General features: G+C 41.2%; 1 protein-coding gene across 9 annotated transcripts in view; it reads left to right on the top strand.

Annotated features, from left to right (window-relative positions):
• The window catches only part of TBC1D1 (TBC1 domain family member 1), a 99,897-nt gene that overhangs the window by 10,686 nt on the left and 69,367 nt on the right, over positions 1-19,844 (top strand). Inside the window, exon 1 of one of the 9 annotated variants that reach the window (XM_063157436.1) lies at positions 19,559-19,647. The exons of the other annotated variants lie outside the window; for them this stretch is intronic. Within the exon in view, the coding sequence (XP_063013506.1) occupies positions 19,618-19,647 (30 nt within the window). The 5' untranslated portion in view covers positions 19,559-19,617. Of the gene's footprint in view, positions 1-19,558; positions 19,648-19,844 lie in introns of those variants that run through there. 9 annotated transcript variants of the gene reach the window in all.

Below are 19,844 nucleotides of genomic sequence, written 5' to 3'. Positions count from 1 at the left end.
TTGTTATCCTGCTCTGTAGCAGTGAAAGAAAAGGTAGTGCCCCATCGTGGTCTTTGTCTTCCCTCTGTAGGATCTGCTGTAATTGTTGCCACTGTACCATGATGGCAATGTGTGGCTCACTTTCCCTGCTGGAAAGCAGTAAGTAGGGAAGGATGAGATGACATTATTTGAAAAGAAGCATGTGAATATGGAAATGATTTCACTCTACTTTGTGCTTAAAGGATGCCTAGAGAGAGCTTCTCTTATGGATTAGAGCCTTCTTTCCAAGTCAATTTGTCAGACATGGGATCTGCAGTGTTTCTTCCTTCATATATAACTTCAGTAAGTTTCCACTAGTTACAGATAGTGGAGTTCCTTATCCTTACACCCTCATTCTGCAGAGGTTCTGATTGAGTAGGTTCTGATTGAGAGGTTCATGACTGAGTAGTTTCTGCCTGAGGGTGGGGCTGAAGCATTAATGAATATTCTTTGTAGGTGCTCAGGAATGGAGCTGGATTCAATTATATTGCCTGCAGGGAGCTTATGAAGGCTACTTATAGGTGAGGTGAGTAATGGTGGGGGAAGATGGGGAAAAATTAAATCTCCCCTAAATCTGTTTGCAGAATAGTCCCTTCAGGATAAGAACACAGCCTTGCTGAGCACCTTGGTGAGAGTGCTTGCCTACTGTAGGAGTGCAAGGAAACCATTCATGCTCCACCCTCTGTGTCTCCCCAGTGGCCTCTGGTCTGACATTTGCTTATGTAATATAGAAGTGGGATGCTGTTGATACCACTGTTGTTGTTGAAAACTATATACTTTAAAAATTATTGGCATTTTAGTCCTGCATTTGAGATGTGCTAGTTCTAAACTGTTTGGAACTGCAGGCGAGGTGTGCCATTCCTTCCTGAGCTCATTCTCCCCAGCTTTGCTTCTGTATGAAGCCCTGTTTTATCACATCATTCCCTCCAAAAATGAAAGAGATAAATAATGTGAGGCTAAGGGCATACTGTAGCAGGGATTCCCCCTCCAGCAGATGCAAAGTACCCAAAACATTACAGAGGATGAGTAATTGCTGTTCTTATTTTCAGCTTGGAAAAGTAATTCCAGATGTCATTATGTTGATCCTTCTTTGGTGTATCGAATAATTTGTTTTACTTAGGTATATTTAATCTTACTTGATGGATGTTTGGGCTGGCAAATGGAACATGGGTCACTAGTTTATCTGACTCATGCCCTGAGCTAGTTTAGATTTAAGGCAAGTTAAGGTTGTGCTGTCCTTTATTATTGCTTTTATATTTATTGTAAATGCAGATTAACAGTTCTAAATTTAATGGTTTCACAGAGGTCTGAGGACATGCAGTATCTCAGCCTTTTCCCATGTCCTGTGCTCCATTCAGCAGCAGGCTCACATTTTCCCAAGCCTGTCTTCTGTCACCTACATAGCTATAAAGACTTTGCTAGATTCAATTCCAGGTGGACTTCAGCTTTCCTCATCATGTCTCTGTCTTGGGTTGGCAAATTCTTATCGAGGCTCTCTGGAAACTGGCTGGGTTGACTATGCCCTGCTGTGTTTTTCCTGCGGCAGATATTTGAGTGGTTGAAGTTCCTCATCAGGAGCAGGGTATGCTAATGTGAGGCTACTCTGAGCTGTCTATAGAGTGCATCATCCACCTATTCTTTCTGATCACAGGGTAAAATAAATTCCTGTATGTAGAGCAGAAATTGGCAGACAACACTGTCATTTTTTAGTTTATTTTTTTTTGGTGAAGCAGATGCTCAGAATGCTTGAAAGTTTCCCCTTTTTTATATTGTGATATGAACTGGAGGTTTAGACAATTTGAGGGAAAGCCTAGAAACTTGAGCCTGATGCCTTGCAAGGAAAATATTTCTGTGACATTACTAATGGAGAACTGGAGTATGAAGAAAGGTAAAAAGTTCAAGTCAGATTTTTAAAGGGTTACATTTTGTACTGGTGTTTTTGTTTGCATGGGTTAGGGTTTTTTTGGTCCCCAAGAGTCTGCGCACAAGTTGTCATAACAGCTGTAATATATGCTTGTGTTTACCAGAGCAGTTAATGCTGTGATGGCAAAACACTGGGTAGAACTTCTCTGCTTAATAGAAAAATATTGCCTGTGATTTAAACAGGATCACAGCTGCACAGGAGATGCACAAGTCTGTGTGGTGCTTCTGAATCTTCTCTGTGGTGTCACCAGTCAGGGGCGGGTTTGGGCCCAGGCAGCTGCAGGGTGTTACTGTGAGAGTTGCAGCGTCTGTGTGGTTGCAGCAGACGGGGACACCTGCTGGAAACCTGGGCCTGCTGATTGACTTCACCTGTGCCAAATCTGCCCCGAGGCAAGCACAGATAGAGCCCATCTCCTTACACTGAGGAACTTCTGGAAATGCAGCACCTGGCCTCTTGTGGAGCTTTGTAGTTACAACTGTGATGCCTTCTGTTGTCTGATGTCTTCGGGTTTTTCGTTCACCCATTGCTTCAACAGTTATTTTGCTTTTAAACAACCTTCACCTACTTTCATGAGTTAAAATAGCTTATGCACTTAAGTAGATCACGCTGTCTTACCTGGAATGCAGCACTCTGTTACATGTTGTTTATGATCTGATTATGTGCTGAAGAAGCTGGTTTCAGATAATCAACACTTAGCTCTCTGTGAGGCTGCACAGAGCTGAACTTCACATTATTCATCTATAAAAGGAATGGCAGGGGCCCAGTGAACTCCTAAGCAGTTGTTGTGAGGCTTGGCTTCATGGCTGTCTATTCTTACACAACTTGTTTTTACTTTGGACTTTAAGGTATAGCCTCACTAAGTATCTATATTTAATAGCACCATTCCCTTTCTTAAAAGAATTCAGGGAACATAATTTTAAAGGTAGAGGTGATCTTTTTTTCTGTATTTTACTGACTAATGAGTCAAGGGAGATTAAAACATGGTTCTTCTTTTGCAAAAAACATAAAACACTGAAACAAAATTAAGTAACTGGACCAATGTCAGTGCAAGTGAGAACTTAATTTGGCTGTTTTTTGCCTCCTTATGCACCTTTGGGGGTTTTGATTGAATCTGTGTAATTGAAAAGTGCTAGCACTGCTTTTTGATTTAGGACATCTCTCCTGTCTCCCAAATACTAACTGAAGAAAATGTAAAATACAGAAGGAGAAAAAAAAAATGCAGCAGAACAAATGAAAAATCCAATACATATTTGTGATGTGCACATACACAGTCCAGTTTATAAAGTAGGTCAAAGTTTAGCTGTGTAAATCCTAGCAGAATATCCTGTAAAATGCAACCAACCAGCTGTGCTTTCAGTACTCTCACAATTAATCAAGCTTTACAGGCTTCTTGAGCGTGAGTGTGATGACACCAGTTCTATCCTGGGATCTGTTTGAACAATCCATGTATGTGAGCTATTCTGTCAGGGACCTTCCGTGGCCAGTGACCCAGTCCCTAGCAGCATTATTCCAAACCTTTATGGGGCTCTTGTCAAATCTTTGAGTGACTTTGTGACGTGCTGCATCAGCTAAGTGCTCGTGTGTTCACTCTCATTTTATAAAAAATTATTGTGGGATTTCCCTAAACTTTTTGTGATTGCCATATGGAGGAAGTAATTTGTGCAATACCAGTGCTGCTGAGTTATAGTCAGAGGTAATGTCTGATCAAGGAAGATGAAATTAATCACAAGGTTTGCAAAAAGAGTTGCCTATTCCCTCTCTTGTGGCAGCAGCAACATAAAAATTATATATTCTTGTGATTTCATATCTTAGTATAGTACTTGTATAGTAAACTGCATCAGATAGCATTTTTCATGTACTTTTCTACTTGAATAATACTGAAAGTAGCTGTGCTCTACTTGTGATGTTACATGCACTTGATTTTAGGGTAAGAGTTCATGCCAAAGCTATTTATTGTTCAAGGCTATTAAGGAACAAGGAAAAGCTGTTCATTCACTTTTCCTGGTGGAGATTGTAGCAGAAATACAAAACAGTAGAACTGAGGCAAAAACATAATTAGTGGATTTATGATGGCCTCTCATCTGATTACTGACCACTCTTTTTGTCTTATTTGTGGCCTATGATGTCCAGCACAGGTGACTGGAGCCATGAATATCTAAGCATCCTCTATATCTGTAGAAGAGTTTTCTTTAAAAGCTCCTGTTCACACAGAGAAGAGCTTCTGTACATATCTCCAAAGAGAAGCTCACTCTTAACATCTTAACCAAGTTAGTCAGCTTTTCGTGGCCTTGTAATCCTTTGTTTGCTGATTTGCACATTCCCACCTTTCTCCCTATTCTTTATACTGTGGTATCACTCAGTGGTATGTTTCAGAGTAATTTGAATATTCTAAAGGAAATGTGATAAAGTTTCAATGAAATCAGCATCCTAACATGATCACAGAACAGTTTCGTGTGCACTGTGTGAGTCAGAGCATAGCCACCTAGAGCCTGACCTCACATCCCCAATTCACTCAGTCTTAAACTGCTGTGGGGTTTTAGTTCAAGTATAATCTGTGATGGTACACTGAGGAGATTTTATAGCTGTTCTCTGTCAAAAAAAGGCAATTCTGTTATTCTTTTCTCTTCTGATCCATCCCTTGATGTTCTTCCTTGGTGTTTTCCCTTGTGCTGGCACTAATGTTTGTCCAGCTCTGTGTTGAGCTGCTTTAGGGGCTAAGGTAAAAGAAATTAATTTCATTTTTCTCCAAAACCCATTTGGTGCACCTTGCTAGATCGCCATAATGTTTTTTGTCAAATTTCAAGTAGACATAAATTTTATAAAGAAATAATTTTATAAATAAAATATTTTGGGACAAGGCTTTCATAAGCAGGTGAGGGAAAGAGAGTGTCACACCAGGAGTACTCCAAAGGGATTGGGCTGTGGAGCAGAAACCTATTGTTCTTTCTTTGTAGGATGACATAGATCTTAAAAGTAAGACTGAGGATGGAGGTGCAGGGACACTTGCAGGCTTCTTTGGTCTCTGCACACAGAGCCACCGTGTTTGGAGCACAGTGCTTGTAACACCAAGGTTGTGGAGTCAATCCCCAGATGGGCCATTCACTGAATAGCTGCACCTGGTGATCCTTGTGGGTCCTTCCCAGTTCAGAATATTCTCTGAAAGTGTCACTGACCTTGAAATCTGTCATGCTAGTCATGTGTGAGAAGAAATCACTGCATAGTTGCCTAATGAGTCCAAAGTAGCCTTGCTCTAAAAAGACAAACATTACAGGGTGGGTGGTCTTCAATTGGGAAACTGACTATCCAATATTGCCTAAAGACTAATCATTTTAAAAGTCCTCAGCTTCACAACTTGTAACAATAACAAAATATTTAGCAACAAAGTTATCCAGCTCACCTTGCTATGGTGTAGTAGTCTGATTTCTGCGGAGGTGCTGGATGCGAGACACAAACGAAGTGAATGGGTCCCTCAGTGCCTTGCAGCCTCATCAGTGCTACCGCTTCAAACAAACACCCAGCAAGCAGACAGGGATGGGCACATCAAAAATCCCAAACCAAACTGAGAGACTTGTGCCCATGGAAAAGTTCTGATTGAGAAACAGAAGGAGTGTGGAAATAAAAATTGTGTATACAGAATTAAGAGTTCAGAAAATATTGTTTGATTTGTAGCAATATTGAATATAAGCTGCATACACACTACTATATAAAGAAATACTTAATGATGAAGGAGCTCCAGTGTATTTTCTGAGTTATCCACTGCTGAGGCTTAATGAAGTTAAGACTAGAAGAAGTTTGGAAGTTTGAATGCTGTTTTGTTGATCTCTGAACTCAAGCCAGAAAGTCTAATCTAGACTCACTAGATGGTTTTTATTTTTATAAAATTTTCATAATCTAGACTCATTGGACGGATTTTATTTTTTGTTTAACTACTCAACACTCTTAAGTAATACAAAGTATGCACAGTTGCGAAGTTCTTAAATTAATTTTGTGGATACTTGGTGCAATGGTAGTTGTATGCAATTTAAAGCCAGAAAGTAGAGAGGGGGGAAACTGCTTTGAAAATAACAGTTTTTATTTTAAAAATCAGTCTTACCTTAAACAGTGTTAGTTGTTGTGATGCACAATACAATAACATATTGAGGACAGTGTGATTTAGTTAGCAAAACTGAGAAGGTAATTTTTGTCAAATACAGGAATAAGCAAAGGCTGTATCTGTCATGTAGGTTAGTACAGTCTCTACAGACAGACTCAAGAGTGGTTCTGGCTCCTATCTGGTTGATACCAGTTATCTTTCCTCAAGACTAATAAAACCAAAACCTCCTTTTTAATTTGCTTTGCAAGTTTCATTGGGAAGCTTGGGCTTTAGCTCACTTGGAGCTACTTAAACACGGACATTCATGTTCAGGCAGTTGTATTTTCTTCTTTTCAGATTTTAAAATGCAAGCTATCCACATTCAAATATGAGGATGCCAAGTCATAAATTTTGATACTGAGTAAATCATCTTCCTGAAATAGCTCCTTATGTTTCCATGCAGTTGGCTTTTCATTTAGAGTTTTGCCTTTCCTGGGCTGACATTTATGCTGTGCCCTCAAGGTCATCAGATGGGGGCTCTTTGGCTGTAGTGGAGCAGAAAACCAAAGCAGAGGAGGCATATATAACTGCTGTATTTACTTTAGCAGCACAATCTCCCATCCTGTCATGTGTCAAAGTGAATAATGGTAGAAAATCATTGTCGTAAAATCAGTGCTTTCCCTTGCCTGGTGTAGACACAGTTGTTCTCCATTTCTGTTTTTTTTACCCTCTCTGTGGACGTCAGGTTATGGGAAGGGCTGTGGGAAATATTTTCCTAAAGAATGATTTGTGTGACTGGACAAATACAGGCTTAAACGGATATGTGTGTTTGCCCTAAAGGTTGGTCATGGAGGATCTGATACAAGGATTGAGTGGATAATGCCAGCTTATACTTGGTTTGTCCTTTGTATGAAACTGCTGGTCAATGTGGACTTCCCCTTTCTTTCCCACCCTCCCCCCACTTTTTCCAGAGTGACAGTAATTGAAATCTATTGCTAGTCATAAAAACTGCTTCACTGATGATGATTCTTCTTGCATGGGATTGTTTGGTCCTTCTGCATAACTAATTGAACACTTTTCATGTGCAAGCTTCTTTAAAAGACCCCCACAAAACTAGCTTCACACAGGCAGAATGTGCTTCAAAATTGTATTTCTAGTAATCATTATGTGGTTTGTTGTGTTACTTTGTTCCTTATATGCTATGCTTCTACTTACAATGTGAAGAACTTGCACAGGAAGAGGGAATAAAAGCTAGATTTTATAACTCCTCATTTGAGATTTTTGGAAGCTATGTTCAGCACAAAGGTGTAAAGCAGAGCTTGCACTGCATATCTGGTGGTGTATTTGCATCTAAACCTGTGGCTAACTGAAATGGAGGTGGTTTTTTGAGAGTCAGAAAGCAAATTGTACATAAATCTTATTTCTGAGTCTTTGAGGCTGAGTTCTGTATGTACTTTAACTTCAGGCTAGGTCCTTTGAAGGCAGTGGATATACTTGCAGCAAGACTTTGAACATGCTTGTAGATACTTGCTTGGTTAGCACCTATAATACATAACATATCATTCAGCTTGGTTTTAGCTCTGGATTTTTTTCAATGACAATTATGTTGTTCACGTAGAAAAAGAAGGTTTCCAATACCTATAATTAATTCATTTAGAAAGATTTTTAATGAAACAGAAATACTTTTAAAACCAAACAAGAAAAATTGTAATTCAAATACAAGAATATATTGAGGATGATTAACATGGTTGATTCAACACCACTATTACAAAACTTAGGTTTCTTTCCTTAGTTAAAATTTCAAATAGAAGTATGCCATATGTCTATGAAGCAATAATTTACTAAAGTTTTAAGAAGAGCAAAGCCCCCCGTTCATCACTTTTAATTTTCTGCAGACTACAAAAACCATGTTCTATTGTGCATCTCCTAGTACAAATAGTGTTGGTACCTTCAGAGGTCTCTCACTGCAGCTGAATTCAGAGGCATTTCTAGGAGTTATCATGTTAGGATTGCCTTTGTTGGACCAGCTGTCCAGCAGCAATGAGGCACTTCAGATTTCCTGACTTACTGCAGATTTCAAAGCGACACAGTAGTGGGTACTGACACACTGGAACGAGGCACTGATTCCCAAATCAGGACTGGGACTTAGAAGAGAAAGCACTTGCTTCTGAGGAGCTCTCTGCAGTATCTCTGCTGCTGTGGAGGTCTGTACAGCTCCTGTACTGTTCCTGACAGTAGCATTGGTAGCCAGGCCGGTAGGAAGCTTTTCTAATTGCAGGAAGAGAACTTCATTGTTCTTGAACGGGATTATTCCCCAGAGCACATAACTCCTTTTGTCCCTCCTATCCCTTCACAAGTTTGCAGCTTCATCAGGGTTTAAGATGAGGTGTTTAAGTGCCACTTAGTGGCTGTCCCGAGCAAATGTAAGATCCTGCGATTGCTGTGACAGTTTTCACCTCTTCTGCTTTCCACTAGCAGGAGAATTGCTCATCTTACTGTGGAGATACTGAAGGCTTAATCTAAAACTGGTAGAAATCAGTTGAAAGATGCTGGTGGGTTTTCAGTCAGGAAGTTTCAGTAGTGTAATTTCCATTTTACTTTTTTTCCCAAATTGCCCTACTGAAGTTCTGTTTGGGTTCTCCTAGTGGGTTTTTTGTTTTTCATTGGGGTGTTTTTTCAATATTTTTGCAATGCCTCTAAAAATATTGGAATGAGTTTGCATTTTACTACATAACAAGAAGCAGCACTATGTAAAGTCTGTGGAACAGAAATAATGCTGTTTCTGGAGTCCATTCTTGTGTGTTAAATTTCACTAACATTGGTTAGTATTTGACATCAGCCACTGTTCTGGGGTGTTTCAGCTCCCCTCAGCAGAATACCTGATAGATGTGAAACCATTAGCTCTTGGTCATGTTAGGAGCTTGCTATAATAAAGTTTTTATGTGTGCAAGGACAAAAGTTTATATTCTAGAAACTTGCAGGACTTCTGGATATTCTTTACATATATGTTATTAACATACTTAAGATACATCCTTAAGACACATAAAGATATAGTAGTAACTTGATCTGTGATTTAAGTGGGGGCAATTCTCAAATGAATAGCTTTTACATCTCAGAGTGCATGCATTGCCTGTATGTAGGCTTCCTCTTTACTGGGAGGAAGTTTTTCAGTGGGGTTTCTGCAGGGAGTTCATGTACTGTAGAAGACATGCTTCAAGTTTTTCTTTAGAATGCAGTTGTCTTTTTTTTTTCTTGTCTTTCAGTTTTTGTGTTTAATACAGTATCCATAAGCGTGCTAGATTTAGAAGAGTCAGAAGATTTCCCAGGAACCTCAAATAAACAAAACACAGATTTCTGATTACATTTCTTGTTTAAGTTACAGAACAGAAACGGTCAAGGTCTCAAGATAAACCTCTTTGCACATGTTGAGACAACGTACTTCCAGCAAGTCATATAAAACCTAGATATGTGACAAATTTTCCTTAGCCAGATAACCCTCAGTGACCTGACTTTAGGTACATATATTTGCACAGGCATGTCAGCCTGTTCTGGAAGTCTTGATGCCAGCTTGAAACATCCGCTGAATTAGACTTACGGGTTTTTGTCTTTTGTTGTGAGCAAATTCAAAGCACTTGTATGGGGATGACGTGGATCTACAGTGAGAGAAAGTAATACTTGATTCTTATTAAGTTCTTGTTGTTTGACTGTATATTACAGCACTTTGCATAAGAGAAAAAGCTGGAAAGATTGATTAAAACGAGCCTTCATTCGACTCATAAATTATAATTGAAAGCAATGGGACACTTGAGAATTTAATATACCCTGCGTTAAATGTTCTGTTAATTATCTTTATCAATGATCTGGACAAGGGGATCGAGGGCACCCTCAGTAAATTCACAGATGAGACCAAAGTGAGTGGGAATGTTGATCCGCTGAAGGGCACAAAGATTCTGCAATGGCATCTGGACAGGCTGGATAAATAAGCCAAGACCAGTTGCAAGTGGTTCAGTATGGCAAAGTGCTGGATCCTACACCTGGGTCACAGCAATCCCAGGCAATGCTATGGACTGGGGGCAGGTGGCTGGAATGTGGCCAGAGCTGGCTGAACATGAGCCAGGGTGTACCCAGGTGGCCAAGAAGGCCAATGGCATCCTAGCCTGTGCCAGAAGTAGTGTGGCCAGCAGAACCAGGACTCAGCACTGGTGAGGCACACCTTGAGTCCTGTGTTCAGTTCTGGGCTCCTCACAACTGAAAAGACATTGAGGGGCTGGGCCAGAGAAGGGCAAGGGGGCTGGTGAAAGGCCCAGAACACAAAGCTTATGAGGAGCAGCTGAGGGAGCTGCGATTGTTTGGCCTGGAGAAGGCTCAGGGGAGACTGGATCACTCTTTGCAACAATCTGAGAGGAGGTTGTAGTAAGGTGGGGATCTACCACTTTTCCCGGGTAGCAAGTGACAGGATGAGAGGAAGTGACTTCAGTTGCACCAGGGAAGGTTTAAATTGGATATTAGGAAGAAAAATCCTCAGTAATTGGGTTCTCAGGTATTGGATCAGGCTGCTCAGGGAAGTGGTAAAATCACCATCCCTGGAAGCATTCAAAAATGTGCACATGTGACAATTGAAGATATGGTTTAGTGGTGAATATGGTAGTGCTGAGTTAGTGCTTGGACTTGATGATCTTACAGGTCTTTTCCAACCTAAATTGATTCTATGATTCTAAAAGACCTGCTCAGATGACTTCTGAGGTTCACTTATCCATTTGAGTCTTTGCACCAGTGAACACATTCAGATGTGTGAGTTAAGACTTAAAAATTATTCAAATATGTGAGCTCAGACTTGCAAGTTGTAGCGGTATCTGAATTTACCAGATCACTTCAGTGAAGAATTCAACTTTCTAGCCCATCCATTCAGCTTTGTGCAGGTTTCTTCTGGAATGCTAGAGTTCCCTGTTGCTACTAGGAATACCCAGAAAGGAGGAAATAGCAAAACTGACCCATGATTAGTTATGTATTTAATGTATTTCAATAGTGTATTGCATGTCAACTAATATTTCAGACTTTATTCCTGGAAATATGTACACATTTCCAAATTTGACGAGTCTTACATGAAATGCTGTTGCTCTCTCCCCTTCTTGGTGACAAGATGGTTAACAGAGCCTGTGGTGAGGGGCTGTGTGGGTCTGTGTGGATCTGTGGTTTTTGGAAGGCTGACTCAGCACGCAGAGGCTTCCATTGTTCTGGCACAGGGCTGGGAGCGCAGTCAGCACATGTGGGTGAAATGTGCAGCAGTGACTTACAGTAGAGTATCCTGAGCCCTTTGAAGCAATGTAGCTTTATCAAAACCACAAAAGAACCATAAGGACAAATCCTGCTGCTGTATTTTAAAAGCCTCTCTATTGTGTGTTATATTTCACAAATGTTTTCCAGTGTGTTTTTTAGGAGTTAAAACAGAATTATCTTCAAGTAACTAAATGTGGAATGTTGTTTGTAAAGAAACCTGGAACTGTAAATCTCTGAATGGAAAGCCAGCTGTATCATGGGGAAAGTGATTTTTCAGATTGGTAAAGACAGTGTTTGAATCTTGGTTTGAAAGATGGTTTATTGCCATTTTGTGGCTTTTGCTGTAATTGAAAGACAGTATGATTTAGCCAAATATACAAAAGCAAAAGAGTCCACATCACTGGCAAAAATACACTTGATGGGTTAATAAGCCTGCAGAAGAGGGTAGAAAGGGGAGAGACTAGAAACAGTTAAAAACATGTGCAAGGGAACATAGCCGATAAAATTTTCCACTTTCAGGACAGCTGAGAAGGAATATAATCAACAGCACAACATAGCAAAGTAAAAATCACAGATAATTTAATAAAAAGGCAGATTTATATGCTCCATACAAAGTTACTGTACATGCAAATTATTATATTATTAGGTTCCAGTGGTATTCTCAGTTTCACATTACACTGGAGCTACCTAGGGAAGGACTGTGCTGCAGCTTGTAACCAAATGGAAGGCTGGTGATGAGAAGTGATGCAGAGCAGGGGCTGGGCAGGCAGCTGAGTGTGCTTCGTAATGAACTGCAAGGGGCTGCAGTAGTTCTCAGCTGGCTGCTACAGTTCTTACACCAGGGTTTTGTCCAAGAGCACCCAAGCAGGGAGGCTCGGGGTATGAGAGCAACCTTACAGACATTAAAATTTCTTCAGCTTGATTCTGGAAAAGAACAGGACAATATGGTATTTGTTTCCTCTTTTTGTTATCTCTGCTTAAGATGCATAAAGATATAGTAACAAGCTGGTCTGTGATTTTAGTGGGGGCAATACTCAAATAAATAGCTTTTACACTCAGCTGTTTATCATATGTGAACTGCAATATTGCTCCATAGACTTTAGGTAAGTTCTGGACCCTGCACTTGCTGAGAGATAAACCTGAACTGATAGTTCTTATTGTTAAGCAATTCCCAGGAAAACCAAGAAATGTTTTGGTTTGGCAGTAGAATAGTTAACACCTAAAGTTTTATTTTAATTGTTGGAGTTTTTTCAGTTTACTGAAATGGGGTTTGCTTTAGGGTACTACAATATAAGCCCATTTGAATCTGTGTACTGGCTTTGGGGATGGTGGCTGAATTAAATAATGAGAAATCAGTGCTGTTAGAAATAGATTTAGTAACTAAATTGTGGAGAACTGAAAAGACTGGCTACTTTCCATGGCTCTCCATTCTGTGGAGCTCAATATACTTCCCATGTCTCCTACTGTTGCAACTGAGGTATGCAAAATAATATATCTAGGACAGTGGGACTATTTTTGTATATATAATTAATTATGTGAACAAAGAGCTAGGCTATAACTCTGTAAAATGATGCATACATTATTCCTTATTTTGTATTACTCATTACTAGAATGTTCTAGTGGGCTACAGTAAATATGGACTAACTAAGCTAACATGAAGTCCCATGTAATGGAAATAGACATTCATAATATATATGTCTCCCATAGCATATGGGGAATTGATAAAATTATAATTATGTTTTGATTTTAACCAGTCAAATGAGAGGTGTCATGTTCTGTTCATAGGTTTTCCTCAATATTTTAGACATTTTTTACTCTGTCACTTATCTGTTATTGGAAGTTGAAGTGCTTAGTAATTTGAAGGATTTTTTCCACTGTGAGGTAATGCTTCTTTACAAAGGAAATGTGACCTATCTTCAAATGAATTGTCTTCTTCCCATCTGAGTTAATCATATAAGCTTCAAGATCAACAATCACTTTAAGTATAACTTTTAACTAAGTGCATTTTGAAAATGTTTTTTAAACTTTAAGAGGTTTTCTTTTTCTCCTGAGACCCGTGGTGCTTGTCACAAGGAAGCAGCAGGAAGTTGACAGAAGAGGGTGCAAAGTCCTTTCAGGGCCAAGTGTCTAGTGCTAGGAGACATTAATGGCAATTTGATTTTCACATGTTTTGCATCCTAGTGCCGGGAGAGTTTTAAAATAAACAGTCTTGCATAAATAATATTTTATAGTTTATCCAGTTGTATCAGGGTGTGTGTGCAGGTGTGTGCCATCCTTGTGGCAACTGCTGCCCTCTCCCCAGAGCCACCTCAGCATGGACAGCTCAGCTAAGTTATCCCTCAGCTTGGTGACGCTGGGAAGACCAAAAGCTACTGCCCAACAAGGAGGAAAAACAGGAGGTTTCCAGCTGTTTCAGCTGCAGTCAAGACTTAGCTGATTGTCTCAAAGGCTTGACATGTGTGTTTGTCATTGCACACTGGGAGCACCCCATTTATTTTGAGCTCTGTGATTTGGTTCTGCAGTTTGCTAGTTTGCTCTACCTGTTTTCTGCTCTTCCTACTCATTTCACAGCTTCCAGAAAACCCTCATGACTAAATAGAATACATGTATGGAACTTCTGATGTCTCTTTGTGACAATTCCCTCTGTGCTCTGAGTTTCCCCTGTTGCGCATTTGCCACATCGTCCTTGTGGGTTTTCTGCATCCAACTATTCAGATCAAAATTATCTCCTCACAAGATATCTTTGTAAATCTTGCTTGGACTTACCTGTTGATTCAGGCAGTGTTTTTCCACTCATTTACAGAGATCTGATAATTTGATTACAATTAGATCATTCAGCAGTGTACATTTCATCTTGGTCAACTGCAGACATGATTATGCTTAAGTGGAATTAGTCAGAACCCATGGCAAAGTTCCTGACAGCTTTAAGCTTTCTTCTGCTGTCTGTGGGAAGACAAAAAAATCCTCAATCCAGCATAAAGCTTGCCAATCCAAAGTTTGCTTATTAATGTTTTCAGAAGTGTTTGAAGTGGTACAATGATTTCAGTCCAGGTGTGCTCTTTGCATCAGATGACCCTAATGTTTATGAATGGGCACCAATGGACCCAAAGCTAGATTGTGTAACCATTAAGCTGATTATGTATAGCCTTGGTTACCTTTACAGGATGATGGGTTCCACATGCTGTGAGTAGTATTTTCTCCAGTTCCTTGTTTGACTAAGGATTTCATGAAAACCCTTCCACTCTGAACTTTCTGGAGCAAATTAAGAAATTATCCTTTCCATTCAAGGTAACTGACTGATCATCCCAGCATCTGCTGTCACCCACAACTGCCTTCTAACAGGGCTTAAAAAAGCACAAACAGTTTTCTCTAGATACAACTTTTCAAATGAAAAAAAGAATGCCTAATTTCTTTTCTGGTCCAAAACAGATCCATGGGAAAGAATCTGAAGATGATGGTAGCCAATCAGGAAAGCTGCTTCAACCTTATGAGGTGTTTTATCCTCTAATACTCTCATGACCTCACTCCACTTGATGTAACCCTGCCTCTAGGATATGACTTGCCCAAGGAAGTCTTCAATTCCACTGTCTGCTGAGTGAGCAACATGGCCCGTGTGCTCTAACACTTCTCTCCTACAGGTGTAAGATCACCTTTCCCTTGCAGATCTTGCTTTCCCTCAGTCCCCTTGCTGAGGTGCAGTTGAGCCTCAGCACATGGTAACCCTCTTATGCTCTGACACTGTTGGAGAGAGAAGGGATAGTGGTGGTAGAGGACATCACCAACATGACTTTCCATTCCTGAGTGAGAATCCTACTATCACTTGAATCAAAGCATTTTAGCAATTACAAATCTTGTGGTGGAAAATACAATGATATGTAAGCTAAACCTACAGGAGAGATTGGAGAGGACTCTGGTGCTGAATCAGTGCCCAGCAGTCTGGTGAGGAACTGTTGTCTTCTGTCTGCCACAGGGGCAGTGAATTGCAAGTTATCTCTGGGCACCAGCCCAATGTCAGCATTTTTCATATTTGCTACTGGTTAGCAAATAGCCAGAAAATTTCACTTACAGTACTAAGAAGATTATCCAAATTGTGTAATTTCTGTTTCCACTGAGTATCTAGAAACCACCAAGAAAGTCATCCCAGGTGCTTTGGTGAAAGCTGGATTTCATCTTTAGCATGGGCAGTGGGCTCCTGTGCACTTTAATTCAAAGGGACAGCTGCTACTAGCCTGTGGTTAGGTGTTGGGTCTTGCTGTTGTCTTTCATCAGGGGGCTGGTGGAGATCTGGTTTGGTGAAGTAATTGGTTTTATGATTAATATTTCATTTTGTATTGAGAAAAATGTTTGCTTATCATTTAGCCAAAAGAAGTAAGAAAGGTTACTCTTTTCTTTACCACAGTATCTATTCAGAAGCCACTGAGTTAGGCTTGATTGAGTCTTTGCATAGGATGAAATCCAGAGGATTCATTACTCTTTTCCATTGATGGATTCAGATAAATAATTTTTTGCATCTTGCATTGTGGGAAGGTGCCATAGAAGTCTGGTGTTTCCTTAGACACCTTTGTTTTGGTATGATTTATTACAGCTGCATCTAAGAACCAAAACATTATTACATTTTTGAATTCACATCACAAACAGTACTCTCACAGTAGTTATTTTCTTCTTCTCTTTTTTCTCTGATAAAGTGGAAACCATCACACCTGGAACTTTCGGGAAAGGATGAGACAGTACTCAGGGAAATCCTAAAGAACAGTGAGAAATAAGTGATAAAGGATAAAAATTGTGGGTGTTTTTAAACAAAGACTAAGTATTGGAAAGTGATAATTAATGGCAGGCCTACTTTTTTTCTTGTATTTTTTCCACCTGAATGTATTAAGACCTTCTTGTGTACAGGAAGGAAGGAGATAAGTGAAAGTTGCAAGTGAATGTGGACAGAGGGATAATTCATGAGAAGAATAACTGCCAAAGTATGTTTAAGTACCATTCAGAAGAAAAAACTTTAAATGGGAATGGGATCTGCTTTAAAATCTCCACTAGTGGTAACACTAGAGCAACAGGGAGAGGCCAGTTCTCAGATACCACAGTTGAGGCTATACCCTTAATGCAAGTTCTTGTGAGACATCATTCAGTGATGACACACTGGGAAGATTCACAAAGATATTTGTGGTCATTAAACCTAGAGAAACTGAAATCAGAGGAAAATTAGTTCCGGAATACTCCTCTTTTGAGTTGAAAGGTCAGCTGCATCTTCCTTTCTTAATATTTCCTTATGTCTCCCTTCTCTTTTTATATCTCTTTCATTCTCCAGATGGCTTCTTTAAATGGAGAAAACTTTGTTGGAGAAAAAATCATGGGGGTATTTGTGTAAATTTATGCAGGACATCTGTAGAACAGAAAGATCACCTTTCTGATGATGGAAGCTCTAAGTTGTGTCTTTGAAGTATTTTAATTGGTGCTGTTTTAAAAACAGCCACAAATATCTTGCTAATATTTTCCATAATAACATGAAACAGCTTATAGGACTGAGGGGTTTGTTTTGATTTTTAAGAGATCATAGACTTGGATAAGATGGTGTCAAGTGCTACTTACTATTTATGCAATACAGATGTTATTCCCTGACCCTGAATTTTTCCATTTCCCCAAAATGGGTATGTAGTGTTTTTGGAGAGACAGTTATCTACACAAGCCAAACTTAAAATACTAAAATACAGAAGTTCTCTTTTTAGAAATTTGAGCATTCTGAAAAATGAACTCAGTATTGTTCCCACTACATTTCTAAATGCATCTTTTTTGGAAGGTAAGCAACAGAGTGACCTTTTCATTTACACAGAAGAATTTAATGCATTACTAAATGTTTTTATAGCTGAACACTTAAGCCTCACTTCCAGCTGTTTCCCAAATGCCAAAGTGTGCCCACTTCTCCTTCCTTCAAGGCCAGCATCTATCATCTTTTTTTTTAACAGATTAATTAAAGCAGAGAGAGCAGTTATGTAGCATGCCTGAAAGTCGTGTTAACAGCAGAAACTGGAATTCATTCATTATCTCCTAATTCAGTATCTTCACCACAAGATCACTCTTCTACCCAATCCTACAGAAGCATGTAGAAGTTTTCAGGGTGCATTTGAAATACAAATGTGACTATAACAACTACATGCAACAGGTTTCAAAGTTAAGTAGTATGGAAGTGACACACTGGAGATGGCTGTTTGAGCCAGTTGCAGACAGGGTGAGAAGCCAGATATCCTGACTGAAATCAGTTTAATGTGGACTCTTGGGCAGGTGTATGTATTGTTAGTTTAAAATTGTGTAAAGATGTCAGTCAGGAAGGGGGAGCTGGCAAAACTCCCAAGCTGGCAGGATCTCCTCAGAGAAAGGGGAAGAAATAATTATTTAGAAGTAATATTGTTCACAGTCAGCATGAGAGAAATGAGACTCTTGAGACTCTCATGCTGCCATCAAATATAGCGGTTACGCTGTACAACTATGAGCAGCACATAATGAGGAGGAGCATTCTGCCTTGCTTGCTCATGCCCTCAGTTACTTTATGAAATAAAAGTAGAGTTCTTGTCAGGTTCTGAGTTTAAGGCCCTGAGAACAGATGTTATTTTTTCATGTTTGTGCTCTGTACATCATGAACAGTAGTAGCAGCAGTGAAAATTTCTCCCTCTATCATGCCAGTAAGCCTTTAGAGACTGCTGCCAGAAGGGAGTCAGTCATATTTAGTGACTTATTTGGCTTATGGCTAAGAGCATCTGTACAATCAAAATGTCCATGGCCACTATCATAATCACAGAGAGATCCATTGGCCATCCTTGTGAATTATCTCTAATGTGTAGTAGTATTAGAAAATGGAACTCCATTCTCCTTTTATGAAGATCTGAAATGCATTTGCTAAGGTTTTCATTTCAGAAACTGAATTGCCTTTGTGTTGCCCCCTCATCTGTCTGTGGCCCATTGCAGAGATGCAGCCGTGCTCGGGCGCTCACCAGCACGAGTTAGGAGGTGACAGAGCTCTCTGGCTGCTGCTCCCTTGTTTGCCTTGCATGAACCAAACCCAGGGCTGCAGGGTCATGCAGTCCAGGGCAGGGGCCAAAACTACCCATTTTCTGCCTCAGAGAGATGTGAGATTGGTCTGCTTCTCCCCAGCCCACATGCATGGATGTCACTCTTCTCCTCCTGTTTTCATTTAATAACTCAAACAACTGGAGCAGTGTCAGCTCTGACCTGGAGATCATTCCATTGGCCATAAGTGTGCAAGTGCAAGCATGTGCAGGGCACTCTCACAGTGGGGTAGCTGTCTCAGGGAGAGTGTCTTTGGGCAAAAAGAAGAGTTGAATTTGGCACTTCATCATCTAACTTTGACCAGTTGAATTTTATTGAGAAGTGCATAGCAGACCCCTATGCTTTTCTGTTATGATTGTGCAAATCTAGTTCTTCGTGTTGTTTCTGAGGTGGTGGAAAATAAAGGGCTTTTTGTTTTGAGCCTAGTGGATTATTTCCTGTGAACTCCAAGCCTTTTTTCCTTTTCTGGTTCTGTGCCCTTCCTCCAAACTCAGGAAAAATAGTTGTCTTGGGCAGCCCTACAGCCACTGAGTAGGAGAGGAGGATATTCACAGCCAGCTCAGCCGGAGCAACGACGGGAATGAGCATTCCTGGCTGAGTGACAAGTAACATCCCCCTGGACCTGCGGGGAACATGTACACTACTGCCTGGCCTTCCACGACAGTCTGATTTCTGGAAGTTGAGTGCTAGCGTGTGATGTCAAATGCCATTAGCTAACACGAATGGCAAGACAGACTGGAAGTGTAACATTTCACAGTGGTTTCAAACAGATGCTTTTTCGCTCGATCCTTTAATTTCAGGAATGGCTTCGATGTCGGGATGTTCCCGGAAAGTTATAATTAGGAATCCCGCGGTCAGCGCTGCACTGCGCGGCCGGGCAGCGCGCGGTGGCGGCCGGCGGTTGCCTGCGTTGCCGGGCGCGCTGCCGCAGGGCGAGCCCGCTCGCTCCCTCGCCGAGCCCGCTCCCTTCCCGCCGCCGGGATCGGGCGGCCGCGGCCCGGGCGCGGGGAGCCCCTCCGGAGGCGGAGCGCGGCGGGGGCGGGACGCGGCCGCGGCCCTTCCTTTCCCTTCCCTTCCCGCCCCGCAGCCCCGCGGCTCAGCCGGCGCCGCCACGGGCAGTGTCCCGGCGCGCAGGGCTCCGGCGGGGACAGCTCGGGATCCGCGCGGGCCCGGCCCTCCCGGCGCATGAGACGGCGGGAGCGGCGGGCGGGAGAGGCGCAGAGGAGCGGCCGGAGCCGGGGATCGCCGCGCCGGAGCCCCTAGGATGTCACCATTGTTCAGCTGGGTGGCCAAGGTAGGCGGCGCGGCGCCCGCCGCCCTCCGCGCTCGGGAAGTAAAGTCCAGCCTTAGGGCTTGCAGATGTTCGCGTGTAATTCCAGGCAAGTCAGTCACCCCGGGAAGGGAGCGGAGCCCTGCTGTATTGTTCAGCCAGGGAAAAGGAGGAGCGCTCAAAGTAAAGTCAACCTGCTGTCTGACATGGCTTGGGTTTAG

The sequence above is a fragment of the Melospiza melodia genome, chromosome 5 (assembly GCF_035770615.1).
Source record: "Melospiza melodia melodia isolate bMelMel2 chromosome 5, bMelMel2.pri, whole genome shotgun sequence".
In the NCBI taxonomy this organism is placed as follows: Eukaryota; Metazoa; Chordata; class Aves; order Passeriformes; family Passerellidae; genus Melospiza; species Melospiza melodia.
The sequence above is the reverse complement of the archived record's forward strand: the minus strand, read 5'-3'. Positions and strand labels throughout refer to the sequence as shown.